The sequence below is a fragment of the Gracilinanus agilis genome, chromosome 1 (genome assembly GCF_016433145.1).
Source record: "Gracilinanus agilis isolate LMUSP501 chromosome 1, AgileGrace, whole genome shotgun sequence".
NCBI lineage: Eukaryota > Metazoa > Chordata > Mammalia > Didelphimorphia > Didelphidae > Gracilinanus > Gracilinanus agilis.
Genome location: NC_058130.1, coordinates 559,546,368 through 559,570,444, shown reverse-complemented (window position 1 = coordinate 559,570,444; position 24,077 = coordinate 559,546,368). Strand labels below are relative to the sequence as shown.

At 36.5% G+C, this 24,077-nt stretch overlaps 1 protein-coding gene across 2 annotated transcripts in view; it reads left to right on the top strand.

The window, feature by feature from the left end:
• SPIRE1 (spire type actin nucleation factor 1) overlaps positions 1-24,077 on the top strand; it is a 248,136-nt gene that overhangs the window by 121,234 nt on the left and 102,825 nt on the right. For both annotated transcript variants that reach the window (XM_044667073.1, XM_044667065.1), the window contains exon 4: positions 18,736-18,861. In XM_044667073.1, coding sequence (XP_044523008.1) covers positions 18,736-18,861 — 126 coding nt within the window. The remainder of the gene's footprint in view (positions 1-18,735; positions 18,862-24,077) is intronic.

Below are 24,077 nucleotides of genomic sequence, written 5' to 3'. Positions count from 1 at the left end.
TGCAGAGCCCTCTCTGTAGACATCCTTTCCTTTCCTATTTTGCTAATATATTTTTCTGGATATAATTTTTCCTCTGAGGACTACTCTAACTGTATCTCAAATTTGGCATACTGTCTCATTCTTTTTGACATAATTATTTCTATTATTTTTTCCTTTTACTCATGTTTTAATATATATGTATGTACAGATATACATAATATACATATATACTTATATATATATTTTACCAATTACATGTAATAACAAATTTCCACACAAGTTTTCCCAAGTTATATGATTGAACTTATATTCCACCCTCTACCTTTTCTTCCCCTTCCCAGTGCTGATAGGTGCTTAGATCTTGGTTATACATGTATTATCATGCAAAACATATTTCCATATTTTTCATTTTTGTGAATGATCTTAAAAACCCAAACTCCAGAACATAAACCCAAATAAACAATTGAAAAATCATATACTTTCATCTGTACTCTGACTCCAACAGTTCTTTCTCTTACGGCGGATAGCATTCTTTGTCATAAGTCCTTCAGAATTGTCCTGGATTGAATTCTCAATAATAGCTAAGTATGTTACTTGATCATTCCACAGTATTGCTATTACTGTGTACAGTGTTTTCCTGGTTCTGCTTATTTCACTCTGCATCAGTTCATGTAGGTCTTTCCAGCTCTTCCAGAAATCATCTTGTTTGTCATTCTTTAAAGCACAATAGTATTCTATCACTTTCATATACCACAGTTTTTTCAGTCATTCTCTTGATGGACATCTTTTTAATTTCCAATTCTTTGCCTCCACAAAAAGAGTAGCTATGAATATTTTTGTACAAGTAGGTCCTTTCACCTTCTTTGACTTATTTTTTAGGGATTGTCTTTCCTCCAGGTAAGTACCTCTCCTTCCTATCTACCCTTCTTCTCTTGTTTCTAACTCCCTTTGATGTGCTACTTCCCCCCATTAGAATGTAAACCTCTTGAGGAGATGGACTGTCAACCATACTTTGTGTCCCTGTTAGTTGGCTGGCACATAATGAGTGCTTAATAAATGTTCTGTCTTTGTGGCTTTGTATTTATGCATCCTTCTGTCTCATTGTTAAGTGCTTTAGCACTATGTCTTTTGTGCTTCCTGATTTGATTGCTTATTTTTATTGTGTAATGATAGGTATAAAGTGTGTAAAAGTATTCATGCCTTTTTACACTTATTTGCAATTTCTCTATGACTTAATGAATGGTTCATTTTTTGAAAAAAAAAATGCCATGTATTGCCAAGAAATATGTTTGTTCATTCATTAGTGATCTGATTCAGAAGGTACCACATACCTTTTTAAAAACTCTAATTTTGCCAGTAGTTTAATAGGCTAAGTGGATAGGATCCTGAAATCAATAAGAACCTGAGTTCAGATTTGGCCTCAGATACTTATTAGGTGTGTTATCCTGAGTAAGGCACTTTATCTGTTCTATCTTAGTATACTTATCTTTAAAATGAGGAAAAAACAGCAACTATTTCCCAGGTTTGTTGTGAGAATCAAATGAGATAATATTGGTAAAGACCATTGAGAAACTTACTGCTGAGGAGGAATCCTCTGTTACATAAATTAACACACTGTATCTTCTCCAGGAAGTAAATAATTCCAAGAAATTAACTTCATTCTTGTTGTGGGAGAGCTAGAGATAACCTGGGCCTAGTGTAAGAGCCAGAAACGTAAGGGGTAAAAATAAAAAGGTTGGACTAAATTTATAAGAGTATATATCACCAAGAATTATTACTCAGTTCCAAATAACTTTTTAATAGTAGTTTGTTTACAAAATGAGAAAGAGTAAAATAAGAAAATCAGAGAGAGTAGATATTTACTCCGACCCTGTCCAAACCAGGCAGGGCTTAAGAGGCCCCAGCAAAGAGGGCCCAGAGGTAAATTAATTAAACAAGGATTTTAGCCATGAGGCCTTCTCTAAGAGGAGGGGCCTCTCCAGAGGCTAGTACTTCCAGAACAAGCCAGGGAAAGGAGTCAGCCTTTTTCACTCACCCACTTGGTAGTCCTAATAGAAAGCAGTCCTCCGCCAGAGTTCCTCCAGGGTCAAATTGAAGGTGAAACTCCCTTATAGGAAGTTCTTGCCACTTTTAAAGACCATTCCTTTTGTCACTTCTGTGCCTTCTTCCACTTTTACATGGACCAATTACAGCTAAAGTTTTGTGGGTTCTGATTCGTCACCCACTTTCACCTGTGTGGGCCACATGTGTGTGTATGTGATGCCACACATGTGTCACAGACCTCCCCATACTTAGGGATAAGTGGAATGTGTATGCTTTTGGTGATTAAATCTAAAAATGGGCAGGGGAGAGTTAATCCCATCTTCACACTAGAAAGTTTGCTCCCTTCAAGAATGACAGGCTCCAATGATATCTTAAAAGCAGAGAAATTTATTAAATTGAATGCAAGTTGAATTATTGAGTTGAATAGCTGGGAGGCAGGTGCAGGTGGAATACTGCCTCCTAGAAGGGATGGGATTTTGGATTCTTATGCCCTTTTGACAATAGGGCTACATGAGCAGAGATGGATGATGAGCAGATGATGGAGTGATGTTACTACAAGACCAGGGATGGGGTGATGTGTTATGCTTTGAAAACAGAAAGGATGACCTGTGCAGTTCAGGGGGTGATTAGATATCTTGGATACAGATTCTTATCAGACTAGAGCTGGGAGGTATTTATCTATGCTCATCAAAAAGCTTGGGGAGAGGCCAAAGGGAATGTCTCTCAGCTCAAAGTCACTGTCCTTAGGCATTGCAGGAATGCAAGGGATAAAGGCCCGGGCAACTCTTGGGTTTTCGGGTGTCCAGGGGAAGCCCATGCCCCTGTATCACCCTGATGAAAAGATTGGAAAGCCTGAAAGCATGCCTTTAAAATTAAACCAGTGGTAAAGTTCTATTATGCACTTTTGAACCTGTTTCCTCCCAACTTTTCTAAGCCAATTACCCTCACTATTTTTATCACTCTATTATCTTTAGTTTACTTTATCTACTGGCTCCTTTTATTGTTCATAGGAATTCTCATATCTCTTTCATCCTTAAAACAAAACAAAAACTCTCATTGCATCCTCCCATCTCTACTAGTTTTTGCTGTATATCTCTTCCCTCTTTCATTGCTATGTTTCTTGAGAAAGCAGTTTATAGTGGGTATTTCTATTCTCATTCTCTTTAAACCCTGAAGAATCTAGCTTCTAGCCTATCATTAAAGAGAAACTGTTCTCTCTAAAGCTACCACTGATTTCTTGATTTTCAAATCTTCATCCTCCTTGACTTCTCCACAGTGTTACAGTATACTGTTGATCAGCTTCTGGATCCTCACTTCTTTTTAGGTTTTCATGATACTGCTCTTAGTAGATTCCTCATTCCATTATTGTGGGAGTTTCCAAAGTTTGTGTCCTGGTTTACCTTTTCTTTTTGCTTTTTACAAATGCACTTAGTGATCTTATCAGATCCTATGGGTTCAGTTATTAACTATGTGCAAATGAATTTTAGATCTTTATATCCAGCTGTAGTCTTTCTGCTGAGCTATCATAGAGAGTAACGTTCAACAAAGTGTAAAAAGTGGATTTTGGAAATGTATAAAACTACATTTCCCGTGATCCAACATGGTCCAACTGGTTTCCGTTTCCGACGTCTTGACGCAGGGCAGCGCTTAAATCTCGTGGGTTAGGAGGGAGTGGCCTCTTCTTTGGCGAGTAGGGCTTGGCTAGGAGGCAGTATGGAGGCGGCAGTTTTGAATGCTTACAAGCGCGTGGTCTAATGATTTTATCTATCAACATGGCTTTAATTAAAATACTAATATATATATTTATACAAGCCTTTATCATTTTTAATTCTTACAAAAGGTAGACTGAGGCACATATCCTCCAAGCAAGATTATAGTTTATTAGCAGGGTGTGGGCCTTGTAATAAAGTGGGTCAATGACAAGCCTCAGTTTTAAGCCAGAGTCTCTGAGTAAAAGGACAGTTACCTTTTTATAGTTTGGGGGAAGTATGGAACAAAGAACAGGACTTCAGAGGAAGGGAACAAGTTATGATTGGTTGCAAAGTTGGCAGCATCATGGGAGTGAGGATAACATGATTGGTTACAGAGTTGAGGCATGGGGAGGGTAATGTGATTGGTTGGAAACTGGAAATGAGAGACTAGCACAAGCCCCTCCTTCCATCCTGTGACTAAGAAAAGCTCACTGTTTAAGTCCACCTGTAAGATGAGAAATAGCAGACCAGACTTTTTTGTATAGCAAACCAGACATCCTTGAAGGATAGCTTGTGGTAAAAAGATACTCCCTGGTATCCACCCACATCCCCCAAGGGCAGCAGAGTTCCTTGAGGCAAGAATAGAATAGTGATAGCAAGAGAACTGGATTTCTAAACTTGACTCCTTACAGACTAGCTGAATTTTTGAAGTAATCAGAGACAGAGTACAATAACATAGGCAGCTATAGGATAAAATCAATTAATTGTAAATAGAATTAATAAAAATAATACAGAATCAATTTAATCTTCTCACTGTATTTATGTATCTTCAGCAATCTTTTGGACATCTCAAAACTACATGTCCTGGGAGCATCTCAGATGTCAAAAATAGAATCCATTCATTACCTTTCTAAACTCTTCTATTTTCCTGAATTCTTTATCACTATTGAGAGTACCACCATCCTTCCAGCTATCCAGACTCTCAACCATGGTATGTAATGCAGGATTTATGCAAGATCTCTTGCATTTGCAAAATTTCCCTAGGCAATCCTGTCAGTTAGGAGAATGGAACTCTGGCCCGGCAGGTGCTAGACCCAGGAGCTGACAGTTTGAGTTGGGACTATAAAAACCCCTGCAGAACCATCCTGGAGGTTCTGATTTCCTTGACCTCATTCAGACACCCAGCTACCCCTGACTTCCCCTTGTCTTCTAGTGGCAGTGATTCCCACTGAGGACAGTTCTGTCGGAAATAGTTCTGGACCGGCAGTGAAGCACCTTTTACAAACTGCCTCCTGATATGATCGATGGTCTCTGGGGCATGCACATCTCTGAGGCCTAATATTGTCTCAGCTGCCTCAATTACCCTGCATAAAAGACCAAAGAAGCATGGAAAAACTAGAGACTATGAACAACATCCTAGCAAAAACCATTTTCAGTATCCTTTGTAGGTAATTGACCTAACAGTGCTCACCAAACTGCAATAAGTAGAAATAAGTCCTGCATTACAGGTATCATCTCCAATTACTCACTCTCAGACACTCCCTCTATCTCCTAATTACCTTCATATCATGTCATTTCTTCTTTCACAATATGTCCTGCATACATCCCTGTCTCTCTACTTACATAATTACAACCCTAATTCATGTTCTCATTGCCTCTCACCTGGACCATTGCAATAGCTTTTTAATTAGCCTCCTTCAAATCTTTCTTTGCTTGAGTCTATCCTTATTCAGGTATTGGGGTTATTTTTCTGAAGTGTTGGTCTTACCATCTCATTTCCCTTCTTGGTCCTCCTAACTATAGATACTTTCACCTTTCAAAACCAAATATCAGTGATAGAGTTTTGCTATAAATAATACAGTTTACTAGAAAGAACCTTGGAGAGGAGGCAGGTAGGTAGCTCAGTGGATTGAGAGCCAGGGCAGAGACAGGAGGTCCTGTTAGACACTTCTTATTTGTGTGACCCTGGGTGAGTCATTTAATGCCTCTCTACCACCACCCAGTTGCCTAGTCCTTGCCATTCTTCTTCCTTGCAACCAATACAGAGTCTTGAATCTAAGATGGAAAGTAAGAGAACTTTGGACTAGGAGTTCTAAAAATCTGAATTCAATGATAATAATAGCTAACATTTGTAGTCCTTACTTCCAGTGGTCAGTGCCAGGTTGAAATGTACTGTTCAAAATGAGGAATGATGTGTAATAAACCTAGAAAGGGATCCTAGTGGAAAAGTTAAATAAGAATTATAGTAATGACACATTTATTCAGCATCAGTAGGAAATAAGCCATTTCACACTATTTAATTTTTTTAGAAAATTGATTTACTTATTTAAACACCAAGTTAAAAATGTTTTAATGGTAACATCTTCAAATTTATAATTTTCCTATTCTTTTAAATATAATAATAATAATAATTGAACATTTCCTTCAGAATAGTTGTTATTTGAACATTACTTTGTATAATTCATGATTCTCTTAGAATTCTCTGTTTATGTATAAAGATCTGACTTCTCCTGTACTTGATGAGTCCATACAGCTGTGATTTTAAAAAACCCAACAATTAATCTTCTGTCAGATTTTTAATAGTTCTTTTCCACTTTTTGCTAACTCAATATCTTTTTAGGAATATGGAAGACAATAAAAATTTTCATATTCTTAGATGTTCTACAAATATTTGCTACAAGTGGATTTAATTTACTTTTTAAAAATATCAGGTTATTGTAGATGTCAAGAAACAGAAAGAAAACTCAAGTATGTTGGTGAATGTTTTTATAGCAGCTTTAAGGGAGGACATAGAGAAGAATTGCATAGGATGTACAAACATGGATTCATTGTAGTAAGAATTGTTGGAGTGAGAAACCAACTTGCTGTTCTCTCAGATTATTGAAAAATAGAAATATTAGACAAAGAATGTTTTAGAAACAGTAAACAATTACTATTCAGCTACATATATATGTATATAAACACATATATTTATTTATTTGGAGACAACAATTAGTGAAATGGAAAGTTACTTTGTTAGACAAAAAGAAGGCACCAGTCAATTTATCTTGAGCCCATCTCTCTGTTGTGGGTTTCTGTCTTGTCTTGTCTCTCTTTAGGATGACTTTCTCCACACCCCACCCCAGGTAATTTAGCTTTAATTGTTACATTCCTGCTTTATAATAGGTGTTATCTTTCTATGTTAAATGGCAATGTGTGCATGTGTGTATGTGATCCTAAGAGGTATTAGCTTCCTAGGAAATCACAAAGGAAGAGTGTAAACTTGTAGATATCATAAAATATATTTAGAATACCTACTGTGCTCACATTTTAGTATGAAAGTTGACTGTTAGAAACCAGAAGTAGTATTTCTAGCTCAAGGAAAGTAATTTCTTTGATAGTATCTTTTAGAGCCAAATGCCCTGAGGAATTTTATAGAACTTCATGTTAAACATTTTTAACAAACTGTGATTTGGTATATGTGATAGAGGCTAAAAAAATTCAGTACTTTGAAACAGTTTCTTCCTGCTTTGAACAAAAATAATTAGTCTGTGAAGCCACAAGCTATTAGAGAGAGGCTTCATTTGACCTAATCAAAGAACCATACTGTGAAGTTAAAAATGCTGGTCTTATCATTGTCACTAAGTGCCAAAATCTATGCACAATAAGAGAACCTACATTCACTATTTCTTTAATTCTCAGGCATACTGAATCAAAGATAGAGTTTCTGTTGAGACCCTAATTACAAGATAGTTAGCAATATAAGCCACCCCCATTAGCCAAGAAATAAACATTGGGATTTAGACAAATTGTAATGGCACAAAACACAACAGTCATATGATCAAAGTGATGTCTGAGAATGTTATTAGAAAACCTACCACAGCATAATACTATAGCATTTAAAATAACACTCAAGTTGCTTTCTGCAATGTATAGCTTCTTAAAAAACAGAAATTTAAAATGCCTATTAAAGCAGTTTGACAAGATATTTGGATTTTAATTTTGCAATTTTTTTCCCTTAGCCATTCAAATTTATTAGGAGGTTAATATTCAGACAAGGCTTTAAAACATATTTTGGCATTTCGTCTGAAAATCATTTCATATTTTCAATAGAGTATTTAAGACAAAATTTTGAAACAAAAACTCCAAGTGTTTCATGTTTCTTGAACATAGACATTATGCTTTGTCAAAGTAAGCTGCACAATTTTTGTTCAAATCACTAAGATTAGTGTGTTTTTATTCACATTTAAAGGTCAGAGAACCCAAGCATTCTGTAAATACCAAAGACTTGGCAATTTCTGTCCTTGAATTCATTCTAAATTGACAGGGGAACATTATTCACTTAGCCAATCTGATGTTAACAGGGATCACAACTCAATAATCAGACAAGATCAAACAAATTTTTTGGCTCTCCTTAAATGTGCTCCCTCTGAAATTAAAACCAGATCCATACATAAATAATCACAGCTGACTGATCCAGTTGCAGCTTTCTGTACTGATGAATTACCTTTTTGAAAGTAACCACTAAAGGGAGTAGTTAGGTGACTCAATAGATTGAGAGCCAGACCTAGAGACAGTAGGTCCTGGGTTCAAATGTGGCCTCAGACACTTCTTAGCTGTGTGACCCTAGGCAGGTCATTTAACCCCTATTGTCTAGCCCTTATCACTCTTCTGCCTTAGAACCAATATTAATTCTAAGATGGAAGGTAAGGGGTTTTTAAAAAACACCACTAAATGGTATTGCAACATACTAGTCTGATTGTGATACAAATAGGAAAGAAATCTTATTTACACTTCAATTTATGTAAGCTCACACAAATAATAAGTAGCAGAAACAGAAATTGAATACAGAACTTCTCCAACAGTAGCATAAGTCACTATTTAGGTCTGATATTTTCATCACAAAAAAAGCATTTGAGGTTGCAGGGCACATTTTTAGTTCTACTTATAGGTTTTTAACTTGGAGTCTAAGCATATTTCAAAAAAAATATTTTGATGTGTTACAATATATTTGATTTCTTTTGTAATCCTGTGCTTTATGTATTTAAAAACTATTCTGTGAAAGAATAGGAAGAATCCACAGACTTCAACAGATTTCAGAAGTATGTGTGGAGTGTGGGGGGATGAGTAGTGGAAAAGTGTCATCCATAATTAAAAAAGGGTTAAGAACTTCTGTTCTACAAAGACTAGGATTGACTTGGGATTCGATTCAAATCTCAGCCCAAAAAAGAATATATGAAAACATTCAGTTTAGGCCTGATGAAACAAAGTTCCTTTGGGAAGACTGATCTAAGGAAAAGCTAAAACTCCTAGAATCATTCTATCAGTCAGTAGACATAAGTAATCTCTTGGCCCCAATCACAAGAAAATTTATTATTTACTTATTTTTAGTATTCTTTTCCTTTTAAATTTTGAGTTCTAAATTCTTACCCTCCTTTCTACACCTCTGCCACTCATCAAGAAGGCAAACAAATGATATTAGTTATACAGGCAAAATCATGCAAAATATACTTCTGTATTAGCTATAGTGCCAAAAATAAATGAAGTGAGAAATTTTACTTCAATTTGTTCTCAGAATTCCATTGGTCCATTCTCTGGAGGTGGATAGCATTTTTTCATCATGAGTCCTTTGGAATTACCTTGGATCATTGTATGAGTGGTCAAGTCTTTTACTGTTGGTCCTCTTTTCTTCTGGTTCTTCTCACTTCATTTTGCATCAGTTCATATTGATCTTGTCATGTGTTTTTTCCCTGAAACCTTTTCCCTCCTGCCATTTCTTATAGCACAGTAGTATTCCATCATAATCATATTCCATAACTTGTTCAACCATTCCCCAGTTGAGTATTCCCTTGATTTCCAGTTCTTTGCCACCTCAAAAAAAAAAAACAAACAAAAAAACGAACCCTACCATAAATATATTTGTTCACTGCCTTGAAAAACCTTTTCTTGTTCTTTGATTTTTGGGGAGTAAGACCTAATAGTGATATTGTTTTTTGTGTTCTTTGTGTTCAGTGTCATCTAATTAGTTTCTCAGAGGAAGTATTTATGACGTATAGACATGAGGCTTATGTGTTAGTCTGTAAGGTTCTCTGTCTCTTTATTGCTGATGCTTTTTTCCAACATACTTGTTATCCTCACCTAGTCCTGCTTTTACATTGAAGTTACCCAGTATTGAAAGTACATTTTTAATTTGGAGGGACTTAGCATATTCTTCATATAATATCCTTATTTTATTTGCAACAGAAGTGACTCCATAAGCTTCATTATTTCTCTAGTTGATTTTCTGCAGAAACCTGTCATAAAAATCAAATAAAAGAAGACCATATGTCTTATAAAATGATGTTTCTTGTTGCTACTGCCTGCAAAATAAACTTTGCCAAGCTCTTTGTCTCCAAGAAGAACCTGAGTCATCCCTCCAGTTAATATTTCAACTGTCTTCTGATTTTCTTTATAGTAGTAAGGTTAATACTGTAGTTGTACATCAAGTTGGTTTCCATAGGACATGGATTTAAAACTTAGGGTACTTAATGTCCAAGTTAAATTTCATATAGAGATAGAAATTGGAATGAGACTCATGATTTCACTAATATAGGAAACTCTTACAGGAGGAAACTTCCCCTACCATTGTAGGACCAAGCTGTCCCTTCCCTAGAGCTTGTAGACTTAAAGAATTGCCAAGAGTTCTGATAGGTTAAGTACCTTGCCCAGAAAATAAGTCGTTCACCATAAGATCCTTATAGAGGACGTAGAAATAGTACTAAAAAGAAAAAAAGTAAAGAATAGCACCTAGATTGAGATTCAGGCTGGAAGTAACATAATTGTGATGACAAGGAGTGATTAATTCACAAGGTAGCTAAAGAAAGAGATAAGAGGGACATTAAAAAAATTTCAGACCTGAGTAATACCTCCCCCCCAAAAAATTTGACCAAGGGAATATCATCATTTACTGATCTATATATCTACTTTCCTATCTATCAGAATAATCACACATCCAAGGAGCATCCTTGATGAAGTTTTCATAGGGAAAAACATTTTTTCACAGATAACATTCTAATGGAAGCTAAATGTTTACCATCACACAGATAAATGAAAGAAATGAAGGATACAAGATACCAACGTGTTTTGGATATAGTACTGGGCCTGGAGTTAGGAAGACCTGAGCTTAAATTTGACCTCAGTATTAGCTGTGTGATCATAGGTAAATCACTTAACCTCAACTTTAAAATGGAGTTAATAGCAGCACATATCAAACAGGTTTGTTGTGAGGACCAAATGTGACAATATAAAGTCTTTAGCACAGTGTCTGCATATTTTAAGCTTCTCTGTAAATGCTTATTCCTTATCTTCCCCTCCTTCCCAAAATCAACTATAAATATTGATTGGATAGCGTATAACATTGCCTCAAAGACCATCTTCCAACCAGATATTTCCTGTGCATATATCAAATTATCCAAAATTTCCTTGGGAAATAAAACAACAGAAAGAAATTTATTCTAGAAAAAAATCTGATCATTAAAATGGGATGAGGCAAGATGTAAGCAAGCATATGCTTTTCAAGGGTGTTTGCTACAGGAAGGCAAAAAATCAAAGTTGAAGAGTTCTTATGAATGGGAAAAGGGAGGACTTCCAGATCTGCCTTCCTGTTTGCAGATGACATTGAACTAGTGGCATCAAGAACCAGCACATCCTCATGGTTGTTCAGGAGTTTAATGTTGCCATCCATACAGGAGATTAACATAGACTATCAAAATAATTTTCCAAAGACCTCTAGGAGAGCATATTGTTCTTTGTAATAAATTATCTTAGTTATCTGTGCCAGAGCTAAATAAGTCTTAACTAATGTGGTTGCCGGGGCAGCTGGATGGCTCAGTAGATTGAGAGCCAGGCCTAGAGACTGGAGGTCCTAGGTTCAAGTCCGGCCTCGGACACTTCCAGCTGTGTGACCTTGGGCAAGTCACTTGACCCCCATTGCCCACCCTTACCACTCCTGGGCCAAGGACGGTCCCTAGCCTGGATGAAAAAGGAGGAGGAGGGTTGGGCGTGGGGCTAGCAACCCCACCCTGTAAAAACTACATCTGCTAAAGAAACTGCAACCTAAAGTGGAGGCAGCTGGGCTAGCTCAGTGGATTGAGAGCCAGGCCTAGAGACGGAAGGTCCTAGGTTCAAATCCAGGCTCAGACACTTCCCAGCTGGGTGACCCTGAGCGACTATGTGACCCATTGCCTACTGGTTGTGGCCCTATGCTCCTAGAATGGAGTCCCAGGATTAAAAAAAAAAATGTGGTTGCCATTTAGAAAAGGCAATAATCACTTAATGGCAGTGACTTAAAAAGAATAGTGCTACAGTATAAGAGATCTTAACCTTTTTTTGTGTCATGGAACTCTATCAGATGAAGCCTCGTGACTCCTCAGAATCATATTTTTAAGTACATAAAATACATAGGATTACAAAAGGAACCAATTATATCAAATACAGTTATCAAAAAATATTTTTAAAACCCCAAACCATTCACAGACTTTGGGTTGGAAACACAGAGTGTCTTGAATTTGAAAATATCTACACTTTAGACTTGATCTGACTCTTTTATCCAAATAACCATTCCTTAAGATGCCCATGGCTAATTTTCAGATGTGATTTTTAGGAGATTAGAACCTGATGAGCCAGAGCACAAAGTGTGACTCAGAGCTCTTTTGGTTTTGTTAACCTGTGAAATGCTAAGAGGAACCTATATCACCATCAAATGATATAGAGCCTGCTAATGATAACATTCTTACTTCCCAGGACATTGACTTCTTGTAAGATTTTTTCTTTTACTTGATAGCTCTTGAATTTGGCTATTATATTCCTGGGTGTTGACTTTTCTGGGTCCAGTGTAGAGGGTGATCTATGGATCCTTTCAATGTCTTTATTGCCCTCTTATTGTAGAACTTCAGGACAATTTTGCTGAATAATTTCTTTAAGTATGGAGTCCAAGTTTCTATTAATTTCTGCTTTTTCTGGAAGACCAATAATTCTCAAATTGTCTCTTCTAGACTAGTTTTCTTGGTTTGTCACTTTTTCATTGAGATATTTCATGTTTCCTTCTATTTTATCAGTCTTTTGACTTTGTTTTATTTGTTCTTGTTGTCTTGAGAGATCATTAGCTTCTAATTGCTCGATTCTATCCTTAAGGGACTGGTTTTCGGCTATAATCTTTTGGTTTTCAGCTATGATCTTTTGGTTTTCCTTTTCAATCTGGTCATTTCTGGTGTTCAATTTGCTTATCAGTTCATTTGATTTCCGAGCCTCACTTTCCAATTGCAAAATTCTGCCTTTTAAACTGTTATTTTCTTGCCAGATCTCTTCCATCTTCCTCAAAATCTCAGTTTTGAACTCTTCCATAGCTTGTGACCAGTTTTCATTGTTTTGGGAAGGTTTGGATACTTGTTTGTCCTCTGTTGTCTGGATTTTCTCTGTGTAAAAGTTGTCAAGTGTTCCAGAATTTTTCTTGATAATCTTTTTCTTCTGGGGTTCTCGGCTTGCCATTTGTTAGCCCCGCCCCTTCTCAGCTTTGTCTTCACACTCAGGGTCTGTCTGGGCTTTCTAAGCTCCCGAGGGCTCAGGTCTCCTTCTTCTTGGGGTTGAGCCTCCTGGTCATCCCTGGTCTGCCCCTCTGCCTGAGGCTCCTTCAGCAGTCTCAGGGGCTGCTTCTACAGCCTCACTCCCGTCTGCACAGGGTCCCCACTCGAGGTCCAAGCCTGCGCTCAAGATCTTTGTCCACGCCTAGGGCTCTGCCTTCACCTGTGCAGATGCTCGGGAAAGTCCGTGTGCGTTCTTTAGCCACTTGGGGTCCTACATCTTACAGCTCTCAGGTACAAGTCCTGGAGCTGCCAGTGACTTACTGGTTGCCCCAATTGTGCTTTCACTCTTGTGTGTTGGCCTTGGCGCTGTGCATGGTGTGGGGGGTGGGGGAGGGGCTTCTTCCTCTCGCGTTTTAGTGAGAGCTGTTTCACCCCTTTATAGCATGGAAATGCCCCGATTCCACGTACCTTCAATGCTGCGTCCTGTTGTGGGGTCCCTTCGTTCATCTGGATTCGTTTTTATGTCCCCTTGAGGAGTCCTGTATGCTTTGGTTAGGAGAGATCGAGCAGCTGCTCCTTACTCTGCTGCCATCTTAACCGGAAGTCCTTCCCAGGACATTGAGAAGAAATGTAAGAGCTCAAATTCCTCTTTCCTAATTAGCCCTAATGGAAATATTAAGTAAATATTGTTTGCTATGAATTTAAGCAAAGAAGATTGTTCAAAGAGGGTGACAGGGATTAGGGTAGGGATTTAAGTGCCTAAAGGTATATTATATGCTACAAGTGTTTAGGGAACTTTCTAAAAGATGAAACAGAGTCCTCTACACTACTTATTTACTTGTTCATTTCACATAACATGATTGTTTTAGATCTAAAATTTGTAGGACAGGTTGGATGAAGATAAAAGACTGTTTCTTGGAATGGCTAACTGTCTTGGCCTAGTACTCAGCTCTGCCTGAGAATATTCCTGGTAGTGACTTTTTTTTCACTTATACTTGGAAATTAGAATTTTCTCACAGTAGTCACTCCCTCTTCAGATTATGAGCCTTACAAAAGAGAATAAATGAATAAGACATTTCATGAGTATTTTGTTGCAATAGAAGCTCTACTAGTGGTGACAGATCTGTTATAGGATCTTGCTTTTCAGAATGCCTGTTCAGTTCTCACCCTGTCCTTGGCAGGAGGCAAGCTAAAGTTAAAGGGGAAGCTAGTTGGCAAAGTGTGGCTAAAACACTAGGACTGGAGTTAAAGTTTATTGAAAAGCTGCACCTTTTTCAGCTATTCTGTTTACTATATAGCTTGTTTAATAAGGCAAATGAGAGGGAGGGAGTTACCTAGATATTTTAATATAACAAATACATTTTTTAAAAAAGAAAGACCTTTTAGCAATTTAGGGGAGCATGTAATGTCTTAACTGTCAGATTTAGGGATAAGGGAAGAATTTATGGCCAAAGGAGAGCTAGAGAATATTATAATATATAAAATGAATAATTTGATTACATCAAATTAAAAAGGGTTTGCACAAACAAAACAAATGCAGCCAAGAGTAGAAGTGAAGCAGGAAACTGGGGGGGAAATTTTTACAGCAAGTTTCTCTGACAAAGGCCTCATTTTTCAGATATCTGAAGAAATGAACTAAATTTATAATAATAATATAGTTCATTCCTCAGTTGATAAATGGTCAAAGGAGATGAATAGGCAGTTTTCAGAAGAAGAAATCAAAACTATCTATAGTCATAAGAAAAAATGCTCCAAATCACTATTGATTAGAAAAATGAAAATTAAGACAACTCTGAGATACCACCTCATACCTATCAGATTGGTTATTATGACAGAACAGAAAATGACATATTAGAGAGGATATGGAAAAATCAAAATAGTGTTGCATTGTTGGTGGAGTTGCAAACTGATATAACCATTTTGGAAAGCAATTTGAAACTATGCCCAAATGTCTATAAAACTGTGTTATACCTATTGACCCAGCAATTCCAACATTATTAGGTCTATATCCCAAAGAAATTTTTTTAAAAATAAGAAAAGAACCTATATGTACAAAAATTTTTATAGCAGCTTTTTTGTGTGTGTGGTAGCAATGAATCAAAAATTGAGGAGTTGCCCATCACCTGGAGAATAGCTTAACAAAATGAGGTGTATGATTGTGATGGAATACTATTATGCTGTAAGAAAGGATGAGCAGGATGTTTTCAGAAGAACCTAGGATGGCTTACTATGAACTGATGAAAAATGAAATGAACAGAACCAGGAGATCATTGTACATAGTAACAGCAGTATTGTATGGTGATCAATTATGAATGACTTAGCTATTCTCAGCAATATAATGATCTAAGATAGTTATAAAGGTCTTATGAAAAATGCTAATCATTTCCAGAGAAAGAACTCATGGAGTTTGTAGATTGAAGCACACTTTTTAAATTTTCTTTATTATTCTTTTTTTTGGTCTGTATTTTCTTCCATAGTATGACTAATATGGAAATGTTTTACATGACTGCACATTTATAAAATCTATATCAAATTACTTTCTCCAAGGAGGGAAGAAAGAATGGAGAGAGTGAGACATATACACACAGAAAGGAATACAAATTTTAAAAATATTAAAATTTTTGTTTACATGTAATTAAGAAAAATTAGTTTAAATATTTTAGAAGGAAAGATCTTTTTAGCTTTTTAATGTTTATAGATAATGTAAAAACAAGAAATTTATGTATTTAAATGCAAATTATTTTAAAAGATAAAGGAATCCTTGGATTTTAATAACCAGAGCTGACTTCATATGGTGTAATAATTTGTAATTTTTTATATCAATTATTCATAAAAGAATCTTTCATCTAAAAGATTTTTAGTTTTTTCAAGTATTTTCTGGGCAAAGGCAAATTAATTAAAGACAAATTAATTGTAAACTCATAATATGCAAAAAGCTTTCTCTTTGGTAAAATCATTGCAGATGTTACTTTTTCTTCAGCACATCTCTAATTCTTTTTTTTAAAAACTAGTATCAGTGTTTTCCTGTCATCTTCTGGTTGCTATTGTCCTTCCCTTAAAACATTCCATTTAGGTTTGCTTTTTGAGGACAATAATCCAGACCTTTCTTTTCCCCTTTGCCAGTCAGAAATTTTAGCCATCAAAGAGACAGCTAGCTAATTCAGTCAATTAATCTATATTATTGTATTAATAGAACCTACTTGTGTATGGGAAATTCTTCCCTTTTGATAATGGTCTTGTAAAGATAACTCCTTAAACTGAAATAGTGAATTTCCCCTTTGACTGAAATGTTCTTCCCTTTGCTTCCTGGCTTCCTTCAAAACTCAGCTCAAATCTCATCTTCTCTAGTAGTCTTTAATACTTCACCCACAACTACTAGTATTTTCCCTTAGAGATTGTCTCCATTTTTACCCTTTTTATATTTTGTTTGTATATAGTCATTTATGTGTTGTCTACCTCATTAGTACATGAGCTCCTTGGACATAGGAATTGTTAGTGTCTCACACATAGCAAGTGCTTAATAAAAGCTAAATGAGTTGCCTAAGAGTGGGAATTTCAAGATCTCTGATGCTGCAAATCAGTTTGGGCAAACAGAATCTTATATTGCATTTTATATTGCACTTAATATCCACTTATTTCATTAGTATGTGTATAATATTTAGAGAAATATTTAATCATTGTGCACATGCGCACATACACACACAGAGCTCCTGTTTCTTCCCTGAGCCCAAACTCCCATTACTGTACACCTGCCTATTTGACATTTCACATCAGATCACCCTAAGATATATCAAACTCAACATGTCCAAAATATGTCATATTTCCCACTAAGCCCTACCTTTTTCCAAAGTTCCCTATCTCTGTTGAAGGAGCATCATTATTCCTATCTCTTAGATTTATCATTTCAGTGTTATTCTTAACTCCTCACTCTCATTCACTTCACGTATTCAATGGTTGCCAAACCCTACCATTTTCCTCTCTACATTGTCCCTTCTGACCTATTCTCTCTACTCATACAGTTGCCACCTTTGTTCAGGCCTTCATCACATCTTATATAGGCCACTAGAATAGTCTTTCCTTGTCTCATCTCTCCCTCTCGCTAGAGTAGTCCAGCCTTTATGTAGCTGCCTAAGTGATTTTCCTTAAGCAAATGGAATTTTCCCTTTCCCTTCCCCTTCCCTCAGATATTCCCCCAACTCAGGATTACACTTTTGTGTTAGATCCTTGGAGGGCAGCTCTTTCTAAACTCTAGTGCTTAGCACAATGCCTGGCACATAATAGGTGCTTACTAATTGTATAACTTCAGGTTCCAGAGATAAATCTGTGGATGTTTACTTCTAACACTACAGCTTTTTAGCCTTTATTGCCCTGCTTCTCTATGTACAATCAGCCAGTTGACATAGTTTTGTTTGTTTGTTTTAAGTAAAGGCATTTGTTAAGATAGATCCACAGAGTGTCAATGGAAAGTGTGAACTCAAAGTATAATTATAGGGAAGCACTTATGTAGGATACACATATGGGGAAGGATAACTCATCTTCTGGTATTTCATTAACTTAGAAGTTCTTTTTCTCCTTATAAAGTCCTCACATTGTTGTCTAGAGGTGTAAGTCTATTGAGTGGGTTGCTCACCTGGGCTTCTTAAGGTTGTCATCATTTTTTATTCCTTAAACAGCATTCCTTTTTGCCACCAGGGTTTGTTTTCCCAGAAATTGTCTCTGGTGACTGTCTCTCTGAATTTCTGTCTGTTTATAGGTGTGTTTCTCTATTGGATATTGCTTCCTACTGGTCTATTAGGTTTAATGACATGTTTGGGGGTAGAGGTGAGGTGAGTCATTTCCCTGGCTGCCTTGTGGAACAGGTGAAATGATTTTGCCTCTACAAAGTTCTCCTAAGCCTGAATGCTGACTGGCTTACTATTTTTTATATATAGGCCCAGGGGAATGATTGGTTCAATTAATGACAGGATATTTCCTCCGTGGCGTCCTTGGCCTTATCAGTGGCCAAAACAATAAACTATCTTTGTTTTCTGAGTTGGGCATTGTTTCCAAATCCTGTGGTCTAGTCTCTGTGTCCCTCAAACATGACACTGTATCTTACCATCTGTGTGACTTTGGTATTAGCTGTTCCCCTACCCTGGAAAGTACTCTTTCTTAATCCCTACTTCAGAGAATCCAGCATTTCTTTCATGATGCAAAGGAAGCTTCACCTTCTCATGAAGCCTTTCCTGATCCCAGCAAAATACTAGTGTCCTTCTTCCCTAAACACTTTGTATTTAACTACCTTGCATTCACTTTGTATGTGCTTAAGTATATACATATTGTTTTTCCTGATAGAATTTAAACTCCTTGAGAGGAGGGATTTCATGTTTTTCACCTTTGTGACACTAACCATGGGTCGGGAACATTGTAATAATTAATAAATGTTTATTGATTTTTTAAAATTACATAAAAACATTTTATTATCTTGTTGTTTTATTCCATAGTTGTGTGCTGCCCATCTCCCAACTCAATCAGAGGCACCGAACCACTACCAGGCAGTATGTAGAGCATTATTTGCTGAAACAATGGAGTTGCACACATTTCTTAGCAAAATTAAGAGTGCAAAAGAGGTGAGTACCATTTGATATTTTACTGAGTTTTTGAAGACAAGATTATGTTAGCCACTAAGAGAATTTTTAAAAATTCTTTGAATTTTTCAAAGTATTAAAGGTATTCATACTTCAAATACAGTTTGGACTAGATGACCTCTACTGTTTCATTCAGCTATAATCAATAATATCTCTCATTTAGATAGTATTTTAAGGTTAACAATTGTGTAAAATAAATAGTGCAAATATCATTCTCATTTGATAGATGATGAAATGGAGGCTGAAAAGTTAAATGACCTGATGACAGTTCTGAGGCCACAGTTATTATATTGAAGCTATATGTCATTTACTTAACTGGAACACATATATTGATTATGGGGGGGAACTTTTTTACTGTTTTCTTCTTGTATTCATCCTGTTTTTAAATATTTATAATAGGAACCCCATGTTTTAATTGAAATATTTTTAATGCTTTTTTAAAGACATAAATATACCTATAAATTGGAACTTACTTACCTAATGGATTTTTCCATGTTCCTTATTCCTCATTTTGTCTTTTTCTTGCTTCTCTATTTAAAAAAAAAAATCCTTCCGGTAAGAAGGCAAAACTTAAATCTTCTAATTAATTTTAGCAGTTTGGATTAAAAAAAACTTTGATGGATAAAGGAGATTAAAACTAAAGGGAAATACCTCAATTCTCATTTTAGCCATTTGATTTACCCATGATACTTCTCTCTCCTTTTGCCATAGATTACCTCGTTACTTGTAATTTAATTCTGAAATGAGCATTTAATATGAAAAATGCTTTATAGAAACTTAAATAGACGATTCTATTTGTTTAAGAAAGCAAATCATTATCATTCATTTCTTTTTTGGCTAAAGTACATAATCTAAAATAAGACAATACATTGACAATTAGACTTACTCTGCTCTGATGCCACTGAAAAGGGATTTAGAAAACTGGATTCTAATATTTCATCCTGACAGATTTCTCTTAATCACCGAACACTAGCATCTGCATCATGTTACTGTTTATGAACTATGTGTGATTCTTTGTCTTTACTCCTTTTTTCACTAAATAACAGAGCTAAAATGGACTTTAATTTAGCCTTTTCATTTTACAATTGAGCAAATTAAAGTTCAAATGAAATGATTTTGATAATGTCACATCATTAGTAAGTGGCAGAAGCCCAATCTAGAGGTCTTTTCCACATAACACCAGGACTTTAAAAAATTTGATAATTTTAAAGATTAATTTCCTCTTAGTAAATTTATACCTTGCAAGGAACTAAAATCAGAGGAAATGCAATTACATTTAAGATAAAGAACACATTACACAGAGGTATAAAGGTGAGTGCTGCTATGTACAGTTAGACTTGCTTTATCATTGTCACCAATAGATTATCAGGAATAGCAGTTAAGATGCTACATCTGAGTGAGTAACCAGATGATGCTTTGTATCCTGAGCCAATAGATCAAACAACTCTTAAGACCCAATTAAAAGCTGGCTTACTCTTTGTACTGCATCCCTTTGCATATGTTCATGAGGAATCTGTTTGCATCCCTCCACTACCAGCTTTTCATAGTAGCTTGGGTTTCTATTTTGGAATGTGAATTTTCTGGTAATCCATAAATAGCTTATCTCTTATTTTATTAAGATTCTAATCTATCTCCTAACAGTGTAAACTGAAAGGATTTCACACTCACCAATGTGTATTTTATTAAAGTTTAATTTGCAATGAACAAAATAAAGATATAACAAGAACAAAGCAGTTTATAAAACTAATTAGGCATTTTACATTTCACTTCAGGTCAGAATTATCTGAATAACTGTCTGCTGGTAACATAGCCGAATTTGTGCTATTCCTCTTCTTCTTGATGGCCATTTTATGAAAGTGCTAGAGGGATTGCCAGTTGCCAGTCCTCCTTGGCCTCTATTCAACTCATATCATTTATAGAGCCTTAGGATCTTTTAAGCTCACAATTCATTCAAGATATTCTTTTGCTTAAAATCAAGCCTAAAGAAGCAAAAGTGGCCAAGAGGCCCTGGTGTAAATGTGGGATATATGTGCATTTAGTTGAGTCTGTGCTCCATTTGGGACTAATAATATGGTTGTCCTGAAACTCTGTAGAGAAGGACTTGTCCTTATTTCACTGGAGTTCCAAAATACCACCTGGAGAATCATGGCCAAGGGCCCTAACCAGAAGGTGTTTTCTGTTTTAAAAGGTCCAAGTCATGGAACTGTATTTTGCCTCTTGTATCCCTGTAATCTTTATGATTGATTGATCTGCTCTTCTAGTTCAGCAGCCAGTAAAAGGAGCCTCTGTCATCTTAGAATATGAGCATTTTTCTTTTGAGTCACATGTGGCCAGAAGCCAGCTAGCTCCTAAGACCTCACGTATTTGACCTGAGCCAGGAAGAATAGATCTGAGCCCTTGTTAGGTAGTTAGAAATATGAAGCCCAGAGTCACTACTGGACAAAATAGGAAACTCATTTTCCTTTCATTCATGTCTACAGTAAAAATAAAACTAACACTGTTGACTGAAATTTCAACTTCCCTTGCCCATTTTTTTCGCGGGTGGTGGGGGAGGAGGCCTGGTTTTTCCTAGGTACACCAGAATGTCTCTTTAGGGAAACTGCCAGCTTCCCATTTTATAGTATCCCCCATATTAGCCGTTAGTGCTTATTTGGGTATTAGGTAGGAGATCATCTTAAAGGAAGAAAAGAACTTATTCCCTTCTTTGGAATGTGGACATTTCTTGCGAGGTCAGTCATACCATTCTCTTCCCAAAATCCCCACCTCCCCACCCCCGGACAACTCTTACTACCTAGTCTGTGACCTCCATCTCACTCCTTTTGAGAACTTTCTCTGAGAATTCGTGCTGGAGAAAGGAAGGAAAGGTTGAATATGACCATGTATTCTAACAGTCCAACCTTGTCCCAGATAGCAGCAATAGGGCTTTGACTTTTTTAAGCCAAGTTCAGAAGAATAAATCCATGTTTTATTTAGTTCTACCTTTTGGAAGTTCATTTTTTAGAAATTTCAGGTCATAACCATAAGATTCTTAAGTCACTTAGCCTATATTTGCTTCAGTTTCCTAAACTGTAAAATGGTTTAAATAATTGCACCTACCTCAAAGGGTTATGAGAATCATTTGAAATAATATTTGTAAAAAAATACTTACTAGAATGCCTGGCATATAGTAGGAATTGTAAATTAATATCAGTTTTTATCATTATGACTGAATATTGAAAATAACAGTGATGGGATGGGATACACAAATAGCTGGAGGAATTAGGAAAGGTTTCATGAAGGAGGTGATACTTGAATTGAGTGTTGAAGGGAGATGAGTTTTCAAAAGGTCACACCAATGAAGGAAACTATTCTAGGCATGGGGGATAAACTGTACATAATTTTGGAGATATGATATTGAAAGTAAGTAAACCAGTTGAATGGACTATAGCCTCATTGGTGAAGCTGTGGCTTGGGGAATACTGGGGAGCTGCTCCATTCCTCCTCTTCCAAGCCCCTGAGGACATTTTTTGAATGCTCTTTTTTGCAAACTTTCTCCCTCAACTCTCTCCTATAGTCTGGGGATTTCAGACAACTTGAATTTGTCCTCTGGGCACTCGAACTGGAAAAAGGTTTGCCAACCCTAGACTATGGCATGTGAGAGATAGAATATGGTCAATTTGTGAAGATATTTAAATGTCAAAGGAAAGAAATTTATATTCCTTTAGAAAAGATGGAGAACCCTGGAGATTTTTTTGGGAAAAAAGGAGTAGCATGATACGGCTTAAATTTAAGAATTATCCATTTGTCAGCTATGTGGAGGATGGATAAGAGAGGAGAAAATTGGATGTAGAGAACAATTAGGAAGCTATTGGAATTCACTAGATCAGGGATGAGAAAGGCCTGAATTAGGGACATTTTTATTCAAGTAGAAAGTAAGGGATTAGATTTAAGAAATGTTGAAGTAGTGAAATTCACTAAACTTAACACCTAACTGGCTAGATGTGGTGAGACTGAGGAGTCAAGTATGACTTTGAGGTTGTGACCATGGGTGGAAAATGGGAGTGCCCTCAACAAAAATAGCCAAATTAGAAAGAGGGGTATGGTTAGGGGAAAGGATAATGAGTTCTGTTTTGTTTATGATGAATTTGAGTTATCTATGGGACCTCCAGGTCGAGATATTAAGAAGCTAGTTGAAGAGTCTTAAGAATCTTGAGGCTCTGGGAAGAAGAGAACCCCTGAGGAGATGAAATGATATAAACAGCAGAAATAAAAATGTTGATATTGGTAAAAAGAAGGACTATCTCACTTTCCAAGGTTGGAGCAAAGGAGAAGATGAAGGGTAATACTGAAGTAATTTTTAGTGTGGAATTGAGGAGAGGGAAAATTATTTATTTTTGTGGAAGTATGAGATATCTGCTGAGAGGTGTAAAATGTAAAGTTAGATTTGACTCAGTATGAGAGTTAATAAAGTGAGATTGTAGTCCCCGTTTATAAAATATTAGCCTTCCAAGTCAAAAAATGACTGTTAGCAGCTTTTATTTACAACAAGGTAGAGATATTCAAAGTGGGATATGTAGGAAGGAGACAGAGCCTTATCTAGGCTATCAACCTAAATGCTGATCCAGTGAAGTCCGGCCAGGGCAAGGACTCCCTCAAGTCCTGATCTCCACATGGAAGTCCCAGTAGTGTCTTCAGCCAGAAATCCACCAATGCAAGCCTCTTCCTTCAGCCCAAATCACTCACCCAGCAAACCGCTCCAGTCAAGGACAAGTCTAGGACAATGTGACTGCTTCCAAGAGTCATCCCCCAGCCCAGCTCACCTACTCAGAGTGAATCCAAGAAGAATTTCCCTTCAGCTCACTGTTGCAAAGTGAGTGAATGAATACTCGGGCTGGCCTTTTTAGAGTAGTTTTCTCAAGTCACTTCCTGTCATTCCCACTTCACAGGAACCAATCACAGCCTCCCAATTTGCCTAGCACTGCCTAGGGGAGAGCAGTGGCCTTTGGAGGTGTGAGCTTTCTCTAGTAAGTGACTTGTGAACTCTCCTACTTAATGGTTAGCTAGGTGCTAAACAGGGGTACCTTAACTTCTTGATTTGATTAAATTAAAGGTTGTTGATGGATTACATTAAAAATAAACTAAGAGAGTCTAATTCTCTGTTCATAGAGGGAAGAGTGAGAAGTAATATAGATAGCTTGAGAAGAAAAGATTGAAAATAG